The 13,865-nt window shown below is 45.2% G+C and overlaps 1 protein-coding gene across 1 annotated transcript in view; it reads right to left on the reverse strand.

The window, feature by feature from the left end:
• TMEM132B (transmembrane protein 132B) overlaps positions 1–13,865 on the reverse strand; it is a 215,542-nt gene that overhangs the window by 38,357 nt on the left and 163,320 nt on the right. Inside the window, exon 5 of the mRNA XM_058036938.1 lies at positions 3,091–3,234. Within this exon, the coding sequence (XP_057892921.1) occupies positions 3,091–3,234 (144 nt within the window). The remainder of the gene's footprint in view (positions 1–3,090; positions 3,235–13,865) is intronic.

The raw sequence follows: 13,865 nt of genomic DNA on the forward strand, positions 1-13,865 counted from the left end.
AGCAAGTTCAGCTGTCAGATTCCTTTGAGGATCACATGCTGAAAATGCAAGGTCAAAAACCCCTGGGTGTGTTTTATTGTATTTACCACTAATTAGGTAGGCTTTGGAAAAAGGAGCTGAAATATTCTCTCCTTGGGAAGCTGTTAAACTGTGAAATGGCTGAGAAGAGGGAACATTCCCAGCTCTGGCACACAAATAAACCCCTTGTTCATCTCTGATCTCTTTGCCCATCTCTGAGCAGCACCAGGTCCCTGCCCAGAAAAACTCATTTTGTACAAACACATAAGAGCCTGGGTGGAAGCCTGTTTTTATTTAATCTAGCTTCAATTCACTGCCTTAACTGAAAATAATGATGTTAGAGCAGTGATCAAAGAGTTGTCTCATTAATTGGCTATTAAATCATTAGCTATTAAACAGAAATAAAAGGTTAAGAACGCAACACTCTATTCTGCCCAAAAGAATAGGAATATGTCTCCAGCATCAAAGAAACAATAAAGGCAGAATTAAGAGTGAAAAGAAGCTTAAGATAAGGCAATTAGATCCAAAATGCCTGACAACTCTCATTAGAGGGTTTAGCACTACAACCTATATGGAAAAGGCAACAGAAATTCAGAAGCAAAGTCAATATTGACTTTACCAAAGGGGCTTGTAAACGGAATATGCATTTTTCTGAAAAAATATAGGCACATAAACGTTGTACTAAATTTTAACTCAGCTAATTAATTGTTATGGATTCAATCTTGCAACCAATACATATATTTGCAGTTAAAAAATTATGCCTGAACAGCATTCAGTCTCAGTAATTTGTGAGTGAAATCATGCAAGTATGCTGCAATTTTCACAAAAATAACATTACTCCCCATTTATACCACCAGGATGAAGCAATATCAACTCAACAAACACCACATCGAGACCTCATGGGTTTGTTCACCATGTCTAAATATTTGAGAGATGGGTACCAGGCCTGGGAGAGGGTCACAGGGGCATTGCCCAGTGTCAGTGATTTGAGACCCAAATAATCTCCTAAAGCAGACAAATGAAGACCTGAATTATATCAAGTCACTACCAAAAAAACCCACAAAACATTGTAAATCCTGTCTGGTTCAGTCCAGTATTCTCCAAGTACAGCAAGTCCTAGAAGCTCAATTAATAAAAATAAAAGTCTCCACACCTCATCTTTTAGATCTGGTTTTCTGAGGTGCAAAAAGAAAACAGTCCCAGCAATATGTTAATGATCTAGAACTCAATGCTTGGGTTTATAATATACAATTCATGTTTATCAATTCATAAATAATAGTCACTAATCAGATAATAGCTGTATGCTACACAGAAAAAATGTAAAGAATAGCAACATTTATCAAGGCAATCTTTTCCTTTGACAATTAATCTAGTTATAAACAAAGATATTCATCCATGTTCCTGTGGTAAGGACCTTCAAAGAATTCTGGTTTCCAGAAAAAGAAAATGGGATTTTTTTCTTTCCCTATCTGATACCTAAGGGAAAATATGGAACCCATATGTAATACCAAAATACCCACCTCATACAGAATTCTCTGTAGTTAATTTTTAAGTTCATTTGAAACAAGAACACCCTCAAATCACATAATAAAACAAATTAATATATTCAAGATATTCAAAAGCACCTCTTTTATGTCTAAAATATTAATAACACTAATGAGCTAAAAGCTGCAAGCCATGCAATGGTGTCAGAAGTCAGACAGGCAGGGTCTTGGGAAAGTCACATCAACACAATTTTCATCACTATGTCAGGGAGACAAAACCACTTGAACACAATATTTAAAAAAAAAACAAAACAGTAAAACACAGCACTACATTGTTTAAAAGCTCACAGCTCTCATTTTAAGACTTTTTGCAATATGGTTGTTATTCTTTATCCCTGTCACTCTCTACTGGTGTTGGTACAGTTCAGGATCGTTCATTATAAGAAACTCCTGACTGGCGATGCAGCCAGAGCAGGAAGGAATCTGCCTGCCCCCTGTGCCAACATTCTGTACCATTGCTGTGAAACCATGGGCAGGGCACACATAGAACCCCTCTGGGAGGAGCTCTATTGCCCTCTGAGAGAGCAATAAGGTCACTGTAAGAGAGCAATAAGGTCACTGTAAGAGGGCAATAAGGTCACCCTAAGAGGGCAATAAGGTCACCCTAAGAGAGCAATAAGGTCACTCCTAAGAGAGCAATAAGGTCACCCTAAGAGGGCAATAAGGTCACCCTAAGAGAGCAATAAGGTCACTGTAAGAGGGCAATAAGGTCACCTCTAAGAGGGCAATAAGGTCACCCCTAAGAGGGCAATAAGGTCACCTCTAAGAGGGCAATAAGGTCACCCTAAGAGAGCAATAAGGTCACTGTAAGAGGGAAATAAGGTCACCTCTAAGAGGGCAATAAGGTCACCCCTAAGAGGGCAATAAGGTCACTCTAAGAGAGCAATAAGGTCACCTCTAAGAGGGCAATAAGGTCACCCCTAAGAGGGCAATAAGGTCACCTCTAAGAGGGCAATAAGGTCACTCTAAGAGGACAATAAGGACACTTCCAAGAGGGCAATAAGGTCACCCCTAAGAGAGCAATAAGGTCACTCTAAGAGAGCAATAAGGTCACCCCTAAAAGAGCCATAAGGTCACCTCTAAGAGAGCAATAAAGTCACTCTAAGAGGGCAATAAGGTCACTCTAAGAGAGCAATAAGGTCACTCTAAGAGAGCAATAAGGTCACTCTAAGAGAGCAATAAGGTCACCCCTAAGAGGGCAATAAGGTCACTCCAAGAGAGCAAAAAGGTCACCTCTAAGTGAGCAATAAGGTCACCTCTAAGAGAGCAATAAGGTCACTCTAAGAGAGCAATAAGGTCACCCCTAAAAGAGCCATAAGGTCACCTCCAAGAGAGCAATAAGGTCACCCCTAAGCCTCCCCTTGTCCAGGCTAAACACCCCCAGCTCCTTCAAACACCCCTCACAGGGTTTGTGTTCCCAGCCCCTCACCAGCCCTGTTGCCCCCTCTGGACACACTCAAGCATCTCAACATCCCTCCCAAACTGAGGGCCCAGAACTGGGCGCAGCAAACTCCTGTGGGTGCCTCACCTTGACCACGTCTTCATCAGCAGATCTGCACTCGGCGGAGTCAGAGACGTCGACCACGGAGCCGTCCTCCTGCACGGCCACCACCTTGACTGGCACTGCCACCATCCTGCCCGTCAGGATGGCTGTGTTGAGGATTTCTGTGTCCTGGGGGCACACACAAACACAGGCTGAGTGTTGGAGCGGCACAACAGCACGAGAATGGCACAGGGGTCGTGACAGTGACAGGGATGGGACCTCCCACCCTCCCAGCTCCCTGCAATGTTTTAGCAGCTTCCTAAGCCAAAAGCTGCATCAGGAGCACCAAGGCCTGTTCTGACAAACCTGGGTTTATCCCTTTGAGCCCATTTACACATTTCTGGCTGAGGGAAGGGATCTGAAAGCACAGCACTGCTCAGCAGGATCTCCAGGGCATCACCAGAAACCTCCCAGCCCTTTGCCCCAAATGGTGCCAGTGGTTTGGGAGGTGATTATCCCCCACCACAACAGCATTTCTTCCTTCCTGTTCCAGCTCACTCTGCTGTGAGTCGACCATTTCCTTCCATAAACACATTAGGAGAAAAACATCCATACACGATTGTTTTAGTATTTCCCCACCTAGAGATGCTTAACCACGTTTATCTGTAACCCTGATGAATTCACAGTGCTGGCACTCTAATGACTCCATTTCACAGCCTTCCTCTCTGTCTCAGGTTGATTAATTACTCCAAATGAGTTGCTGCAGAGGCTCCTGCCTGGCATGAGCAGGTCCAGGCTGGAGGGGAGCAGCAGAAGCAGAAGCAGTGCTGACTGCCAGCCCAAAAGATGACACACAAATGGGGCAAGGAATGATCTGGGATTTCACAGGGATTCATTCTGCCCCCCTCAAAAAACCTGCAATAGGAAATACTGCTCTGAATCAATCCCCTTTTCATTTTGCAACTTCCATAAAACTAATTGCTTGCCAGTTAGCAGGAGAAAAAATAAAAAAGTTGCTTCAAACCAATCTAACTTTAAATTCCATTATTAGAATTGGTGGAAGAAGGAATGGATTTTAGTGAAAAATTTGATGGCAGCTTGCATAGGGAGATATATTCACTATCATTTGCTCTGGCTGCTGGCTAGATTGATAGAGAATAATGGGCATTGACCACAAGCTAAGGACAGCTGGAGAAGACCAATAAATACTTGCAGCTAAGATGTATTATTAATCAATATTCAGAACCTTCTACAGAAAGCAGCCTGAATTAAATGAGCTGCAGCACTAATACCAGCAGTGCCAGGCACCTCTGAGAGCCCCAGAGAGGTTTATGGGCAGCACAAAGGCATCCAGCACACACTGGAGTTCATTTCTGCTCAGGACAGCCCTGAAAGGACGTGCTCAGCCTCACATCACACTCCAGTGTGACTGAAGAGTCATCCTGAGCAGAGAGGCTTTTTGGATAACACCTCAGGAAATAAGTGCAGGCTTTGTTCTGTTCTCTGAGAGGCACAAACCAGATGTTCTACCAGTCAATGACTGTCTGGTTTTTGTTTCTGCTGAACAGGATCATTTATAACCAGCTGCCAGCCAGGAGAGAGGGACACTGGCAAAGAAAGGAGTGTGTGACAGAAGTGGAAGTGTGAAAAAAACAACTGAAAATCCTTTGCAAAGACTGAGATTTGAACAAGGCTGAGGAGAAAATGCACTGCCAGGTGGAAGAAAGCACTTAGGGGCACCTCACGTGGAAAAAGGTTTTATAAGACAGCAAAGAGAAGGTAATTCATCCACAGGCCAGAGGAGAGGCAGTTAGATTTCACCACTGCAAACACCCCACATATCCTAAGCCCTCAGATATCAGATATTTGATGAAGACCCGGTGGTCCTGGGTCAAAGGGCTCGGGAGGAGCAATTCTCCAACATTCTCCAACAATAGACGGTGTTCTTCAACTCATCTGGGGAAAATCTATTTTGGCCAAGGTCACAAACAGCGAGCACACAACAAATTCCACTTGCAGCCTCTCTGTTAGCACAGCTGTGAGCTGCTCAGGTCAGGCAGGCAGGGCCTGTGTCAGTCACAGCCTGACCAAAGCACCAGGGAGTCGGGATTAAACACTGAGTCAGGATTAAACACCGAGCCAGGATTAAACACTGAGCCAGGATTAAAGGCTCTCTGCACCTTGGTGCACTGGAACCAGCTCCCAGCAGGCCTGATCCATTCCCATTTGGGTTTTGTGCTGTTTGTGCCATCACCCAGGTGTTGGCCATGCTGGCTGGCAAAGCACAAGGCTCCAGTCCCCTCTGCAGCTCTCAGTGCCAAAGCTGCACTCAGACCTTGCACTGAAGGACAATGAGAAGTTCTAAAGGCATTTGCATTCCTCCCATAAAAGATGAGCATGAGACAAGCACAGGACCTTGCTGAGCTGCCCAGCACACACAGGAGCCCCTGTGCTAATTAGCTGGGGCAGCCTCCCAAACAAACCCTGCTCTCCTCTGTGAGCAGCTCCACCACAAAATCAATATCCCACAGGCCTGATGCCTGCACTGAGTGCTGCACAAATATAATGGGCTGTTTAAAGCCTTCTTAAGGGCTGGCTATTTATAGACTGCAAAAATATATTTCCCCTGAGGAAGAAATATGAACTAATTGACTGTCCAGTAGATTTATAAACAAACCTTTTAGTGCTTCTTCAACAAGTCATAACATTTCATCTAAATTCTGTAAAGCTTGGTTTGCATTTCCATGCTAGAGTTTCCTGCAGGAAAAGAGCTGCTGAACTTCAGCTCCCTTTGATTTCTGGTAGCATCTGGGATGCAGAGAGGGCTCATTGAGCTGATGGTTCTCCAATGTGGCACAGTGGAACATCAGCCAGGACCCTCTGACTGTGGGCACTGCAAGGCCCTGGTGAAAAAGTGGGAATCCTTTCCTATTTCTTTTCTTGGGATCAGATCTTGACCAACTCCTTCAGCTCAGCATCCTGAAGGGGTGGAATCTACACATTCATATCACAGGCTCCATCCCTGAATAATAATAATAATTATTATTATGTGTGTTTGTCTGCAGCTCTCTACCTGACTGCATTAGCACTTCAGCAGAGCTCCTCTTAATTACAACTGTAACCTGCTAATAGCATTTCTTTGTTGTCTGAAGGAATCTACTTCTTATGCAGCCCAGGCTAAATTAAAATTTAATACAACATCAGGTCGCAACAGAACTAGGAAGCAAATGACAGCTGTTTAATTAAAACCTAAAGCTGATTAGATGGCACTACTGAGAGAAATACTCAAGAGGAAGAGCAGAAAACTACTGGAACTCAAGGCTGGCATAATGGCTTTATTTAAATATGAATCAACGCTGCCACACAGCCCTAGTAAATGTTTGACAACTGGTGGGTTTGGACAAATGAGGGGGAAAAGTGAATGGGAGAAGTGTTAGGAGCCCTGAGAGAGCTGGGACTGCAAACACTGGGGAGGGACCAGGAGCTGGGATTGTTGAGAAGTGACTGCCATGGGCTGTGACTGCAAACACTGCTGTCCCTGGGCATGGACCAGGAGCTGGGAATGTGGGGAATGACTCCCATGGGCTGTCCCTGGCATGGACCAGGAGCTGGGAATGTGGGGAATGACTCCCATGGGCTGTCCCTGGGCATGGACCAGGAGCTGGGAATGTGGGGAATGACTCCCATGGGCTGTCCCTGGCATGGACCAGGAGCTGGGAATGTGGGGAATGACTCCCATGGGCTGTCCCTGGCATGGACCAGGAGCTGGGAATGTGGGGAATGACTCCCATGGGCTGTCCCTGGGCATGGACCAGGAGCTGGGAATGTGGGGAATGACTCCCATGGGCTGTCCCTGGCATGGACCAGGAGCTGGGAATGTGGGGAATGACTCCCATGGGCTGTCCCTGGCATGGACCAGGAGCTGGGAATGTTTAGGAGTGACTCCCATGGACAAGCACAAATCAGCTGAGGAGCTCCAGGCTCAAAGCTCCCAGAACTGTGCTTCAAACCCAACTGAACAGTGACCTAAATGCTCCTTGGGCAGGTGGCTATGGTAGCTCCCCCAGCTCCCACCATGCAGCACTTTCACCCTGTTTTTGCTGAAAAATGAAGCCATGGAGGCATGGGTGATCCATCTCTCAAGCAGCACCTCAGGAGCTGGCCCAGGTCAGGCAGAGCTGATTGCTGCCCTGTGGAGCAGCCAGAAGCTCCCCAGAGCCCTGCAGCCCTGTCCCCTGACAGGAATCATCCCTGGGATTAATGCACCAGCTGCCTGCGTTTTTCTAGAGGTTAACAAAACATGCTACAGTACACTAAACCCAATAAACACTCCATTGTAAATCAGGAGGGAAACCCAAAGCCAGCCCTGTTCCACTGACAAATGCTACAGTTAAATGCCTTTTGGCATTTAGCTGAAATGACTGTCTTTAGTGAGGAAGGCAGAGAGCTGGAACATTTGTCTGTAGAATTGCATTCCTTCATTATTATTTCTTTCCCCTGAGTGTAGCTCACGAAAATACATTTGTAATATTAGAAGGAGTCTTTTAGGAAGCAGCTCTTCTGCCTGGAAACGGCATCTCTTAAAAAATGTAAATTACAGGGCAGATTGTGACGTGTGGGCTGGGCTAGGGGAGGGCTTTTTATTTGATAAATTATTCACCACCTTTTGCTTCAGATCAAAGAGCAAGGCAATATAAATCCATTAAGCAAGCTTAATATATAAATTAGATGCTTTGCTGAAATTATTATAATCCACAGCAATTCTGTAGTTTTACCCCTCGTGGCTGAACACCGTTTTAGGTTTCCAATACATATTAATGAAACCTGGCTGTGAGAAAACTCCATTTTCCACTGTTCTGTCAGGTAACATACACCATTCAATCACCCAAAGGCAAGAACAAACAGCTGGGATTATGTGTTTATGAAAGATTAGAAAATGTAAAATTTTGCAAAGAGATTACATTCCTTGACATTTTTTCCTTCCTCATTTCCTTTCCTTCCTCCCTCCCACTAAAGAGCTGAACTTCAGCTGCTTCCTTACTCTGCAGTCACCATTTCAGTGCAGCACTTGTGGAATCAGCAATTCCCCAGGTTCTCAGGTGTCAGCACAAGTCTCCATCCCACTCATTCCAACATCCATCCCCTGCTCTGTTTCCTCATCCCTGGAGAATCCATCCCTGCTGGAGGGGTCAGTTCTGACAGAGGGACATCACAAACCCTGCAGCCTCTGCTGTCCAAGCTAAAGGTCATCCTCTATCTCCTAATAAAACCTATAGAATAAAATAGAAATAGAAATTTGTAGAAATAATATATATATAAATAATATATAGATATATAAATAATATATATATATAAATATATAGAAATAAAACCTCTGAAAAGGTTTTATTTGCTGTGGGATGGCCAGGCAGGTGCAGGTGTTGTGCAGCAGGAATTAGTGCAGATTGAGCCATGCTCAGAGGTTCCCAATCACTGCTTCTCACTGAACAATGGAGCAGCAGCCATTAGCCTAATTGAATATTATTCTAGATGTGTATCAGTGCTGCAAAAACAATTTGCTTTAGCTCAAAAAAGCACGATGCAGAGACTCCACAGCAGAGTCTCATTTCTGAACTTGTCTTTTTGCCGTGGAGCCACTGAAGGAAGCTCAGATCTCAGCAGAGTGTACCTGGCACACAGAGCAGCTCTCTCATGGGTTCATGGAAACCAAAGCTGAGATTTACTCCACTTCATGTTTTTTAACCAAGGAAATTCAGCTCATTGTGAGCTTTATGTAGGATGAACAAGCAAAACCTGCTGCTGAAGGTGAAACCTGATTAGACACACAGAGCCTGTCATTTCTGTGACCTGAGGCAGTTTGGGGTTTGTGTTTTTTCATAGCTCAGAACAGATCTGCCCCCATTAAGCAAAGGTTCAGAACACAGCCTGGTGCACTTGGCAGCAGTAATTGCAGCCTGTCAGCAGACTCACTGTGCCTTGTGCACCAGCAGAGCCCTCTCTGAGCCTGGGCTCAGGTCATTTCTGCTCAGCACATCATGCCCAAACCTGCTTGGTGGCACCTTTGCTCCCAGTGCCCACCTGGGGCTGCAGAGCTGGGCAGCAATGCTGTGAGACTGATTTTGAATGTCTGCACAGAGGACAGGCAGCAAGAGCTCCTGACTCCTGTTTCAGGCCCCTTTAGCCAAGAAACAAAGGGCCTAAAGTCAGCCTCAAAATCTGGAAAGCTCTGCCAGCCACTCGCACTGGAATTTGTGCTGTATTCAGAAATCTGAGCAGGACCTGAACGCTCTCCTGACAGGCTCCAGCCATTTCTTCCCAGCAGCAGGTGACTGGGAACCATTTTAAAGCATATTTAGAGTTTCTCAGTTCATTTAAAGATATTGGTTTTTTCCCTTTTTGTTCCAGAAGAACATAATCATGTTCTGACTTAATAAAATTGTGGCTCCCCTCTGACTGGAATCAAACAATATCCCCCTGCAAGTGGACACAAAATGGGCAGAGTTCTGTGCTCGAGAGCAGTGAGTGTACAAACTGATACACTAATGGTTGTTTTCAAATGGCCATGAAATAATTAATCTGAACATTCCTCAAAGGCATTGTTTTCTCCACAGAGGAGTCTAAGGAGGCCATGCCTTGCCATGGAACATAATTATCAGATTCACTTGAGCACCATCAGCAGTCAAAGATACAATTTTCTGGCTCTGTGTGTTTGTCCCATAGGCTTAATAATATTTAACAACATCAGGGATGGCCATTTGGAAAAGCTTCCTTCAGACACTCTCTAACTCTTTGATATTTCCTTCAGACTGGGCTGAGGGAGGGTTTTCTAGAGGGAATTCTCTGCCCCTGGTGCAGGGGGAGAGCTGGCATCTCTCATGGCTTGAAAAGGCTTCAGCTTCACGAGAGCAGAACTGCAGGCACTGAAACATAAGGTTGTGTATCACGTGAGTTTAGCACTGCAATCTGTGTGCTCATCCCCTTCCACCAGCCCTACCTGGGCAGGAATCCACGTCCTTCTGTAACAACAGCTGCTTAATGCTATAGAAGGATGCACAAATTCATTACAGCGTGTCTGCACCACATCCCAACATGCTGCAGGACAACATGCTGCCTCTCCCTGCCTTGGACACAGAGCCCTGCTCCCTGCAGCCCTTCCCAGGGCTGTGCCTCAGGGAAAACCATTCATGAGCAGGGAGAGATCCTTGGGAAAGCAGCCACGACCTGTGCAAAGTGCTCTGGGATCTCCTGAGGGCAGACAGCAGTCACTGGGCAGGGGCAGGAGAAGTGGGGTTTATGTCTTCCCTGACTACAGCTCAAACACTGGTGAAAGGCCTGGCCAGAGCAGGATGAGCATTAGCTGTATTTGAGAAGTGCATTATGGAGGTTAAACGTGCCCTGGGAGAGGCTCTCACTCACTGTCCTGCACAAGGAGGATTCCATTTTCTGACCAGCATGGATCTGCAGGAAGTATCTGTGCCTCACCCAGAGAATTACTGCTTTCATTCCTGAAGAGGGGCTGTGTTATCTGCCCGGGCCAGGCTGCTGCACTCACTGATCTCACCTGTTCAGGTGATTTCACAGCTGCTCTGGGCTCTCACAGCCTGGCTCAGCCTCTCCTGAGCCCTGAGTGCCTGCAGGGCCAGCACCAGAGATTCTGTGGAACATTTCTCTCTCTCCATTGCCTGTTGAAGGGCTCACATGTCTCTTTATGCTTGAAGTCAACAATTAGGGGAGAGAATCTCCATCCCCCCTTGCTTTCAGAACTGCAAACAGTCAGTATCACACACAGCTGCTGCTTCCTTCACCCCTGGGAGTGAAAGTTTACACCCTGCACAATCCATGCAGGGACACAGACTCACATTCGATGCACCTCGGGTCTGCTTCACTTCATAAAGTCTCCTGCTGCTGTATGGGATGCAGGGAAAAGAAAAACATCACATCTGTGGCCAGTGCAGCATCAGCCCTTCTATCCTTGCACACCCAGAGCTCCTGCTCTCTGTCCCCTGATTTTGGGAGCTCCCTGCTCTCTGTTCCCTGATTTTGGGAGCTCCTGCTGCTCTGTTCCCTGATTTTGGGAGCTCCTAGCTCTCTGTTTGATTTTGGGAGCTCCCTGCTCTGTTCCCTGATTTTGGGAGCTCCTGCTCTCTGTTCCCTGATTTTGGGAGCTCCTGCTCTCTGTTCCCTGATTTTGGGAGCTCCCTGCTCTCTGTTCCCTGATTTTGGGAGCTCCCTTCTCTCTGTTCCCTGATTTTGGGAGCTCCCTGCTCTGTTCCCTGATTTTGGGAGCTCCCTGCTCTCTGTTCCCTGATTTTGGGAGCTCCTGCTGCTCTGTTCCCTGATTTTGGGAGCTCCCTGCTCTCTGTTCCCTGATTTTGGGAGCTCCCTGCTCTCTGTTCCCTGATTTTGGGAGCTCCCTGCTCTGTTCCCTGATTTTGGGAGCTCCCTGCTCTGTTCCCTGATTTTGGGAGCTCCCTTCTCTCTGTTCCCTGATTTTGGGAGCTCCCTTCTCTCTGTTCCCTGATTTTGGGAGCTCCTTCTGCTCTGTTCCCTGATTTTGGGAGCTCCCTGCTCTCTGTTCCCTGATTTTGGGAGCTCCCTGCTCTGTTCCCTGATTTTGGGAGCTCCCTGCTCTGATTTTGGGAGCTCCCTGCTCTCTGTTCCCTGATTTTGGGAGCTCCTGCTGCTCTGTTCCCTGATTTTGGGAGCTCCCTGCTCTCTGTTCCCTGATTTTGGGAGCTCCCTGCTCTGTTCCCTGATTTTGGGAGCTCCTGCCCTGGCACTGCACCCAAGGGAGAGCTGCCTTCCACCTCCCAGCTCCTGTCAAACAAACACCAAGGGAAATCTCACCTACCTGGGCTTGGCACTGCCTGGGAATGCTTTTGGTTTGGAGAAAACAAATTAGCTTCTCCATGAAAATCAAGTGTAAAGAAGACAACTTTGAGAATATTTTCTTTTGAAAAAAAAAAAACCCTTAAAATTAAAAAATTGGATTTTTTTTCAAATCAGAACCTTGATTTATTAGAGGTGAGTTTTTGAGAGTTTTCTGACTGATCTCAGAACTACTGGAGGATTTTTACTTCCTTCCTCTGCCTCTTCTAGGCTTGAGTTTTGTTCTTGACTTTAATTTGTCAGTCTGCTCACCTTGTGTGACGTTCCACCTTGTTCTGACATGCCCCTGTGTCTGATTATTTCTTTTCCTGCACAACTTTTACAAAGAACAGACTCTTTTTTATTCAAGTTCAGAACAAAATCCCTTTTTTGTTTTCATGATTGAATTTCCCAGTGAACTCTTGTGCAGTGTATTTATTTCCTGCAGACTAGGACAATATCATCTGGGTTTCAAAAGCTGAGCTGCTGCTGTCAGAACATCAATATTTTTCCAGAGTCCATCAGATTTTAGGAAACACAGTCCCTCAAATGAAAGAATGTGTTAAGAATCTGTGGGAAGGTAATAAAAAAAATTTTAAAAAGAGACTGACTGGAGGTAGTAACTATAATAAAGACCAAGTATCCACAGAAATGTAAAACTGCTGTGAATTCAGCATCAAGCTATTGAATTTTCATCTTTTCCCATCTCTATTTCATCTGTTCTATAAATTAGGTATACAATGATTTATTTAAACTACTGCTTCTAGTATCCACAAGACTTCCAAGCCAGTTCTCAGCTCTGCCAAACACAACAGGACAGTTATTGCAGTTATTTTCATTATACATCTAAAATAACTGAGGCAGAGGCAATCCCACCAGGCCAGGGGCAGATGAGGAAAATTCCCTATTCCTCAGTCCCAGGTCCTTGCCTGTTCTTGGGTACACTCAAACCTGCTGTTGGTTCTGACCAATTTAAACACCAATTTCCACACCTTTCCTATTAAGTGGCCTTTATGCATAACAAAAAAAAAAGGGGATTTTATTGGCAGGTTCTCTGAAATTCAGCTGTGCAGCAAAACAAACATCAGTGACTGCAAGGAACTACAGAGGGCTCCAAATGCAGCAGAGATGAAAGGAAAGGAAGAAATGCAGTATTACACTATTATTTGCCATCCTTCTTAAATGGATAATGGCATATCCAACGTTTATAATGGCACATGAGTTTATAATGCCACTGGCAGCTGCAGGAGTTCAAGGGGAAAATCACTGAAAATCTCTTAATCTGAAACAATTTAAAATGTTCCACTGCCAGGGGTTTCCAGTGTCACCTCACAGGTGGGGCACGGGGGTGACATCAATGTTTCTCAGCAACAGGAAGTGACAGAGTTATTGGTTTTCAATAGAATTATTCTGTAAACAGACAAAGGTCTCCCATTACTATTCTATAAAGGCAAGTAAATATCAAAATCACAGCACATTTCCTTGAGAAATGGTTTTAACTGGTCCCTTGTTCTTACACCTCAGCACCAAACTCACACCAGTAGATTTAATTTTTTTCATTTAAATTGTTTGTAAACTTTGTGAAAGAGTGGCTGGCTTGGGTTTCCAACAACAGACACTGAAGGAAAGTGAAAAAAGACTTCTATCTTTGCTTCCAAGTTATTGTATTCATAATTAGCCCTTAGAAGTCATTAAGACATGATTTAAGTTCAAACCTCCCCATCTGTTTCTTCAGAACCTGTTCCATTATGAGAAATGGGGAAAGTTCTGATTTTCCAGGGAGATAAACTGGGTGCAGCAAGAGAGGTAAAAGAGAATTACCCAATTTGTGTTGAAGGACTCATCTCCAAGAGCAATCTAAGTGAAGGAAAGCCTCTCCCATTTTCTGCCATTTCCCTAATGTGAGACACAAAATACACCTGAGCTGCAGAAAGAAATCAGGTCAGCCCTGC

Source organism: Melospiza georgiana, chromosome 18 (genome assembly GCF_028018845.1).
Source record: "Melospiza georgiana isolate bMelGeo1 chromosome 18, bMelGeo1.pri, whole genome shotgun sequence".
Classification (NCBI taxonomy): domain Eukaryota; kingdom Metazoa; phylum Chordata; class Aves; order Passeriformes; family Passerellidae; genus Melospiza; species Melospiza georgiana.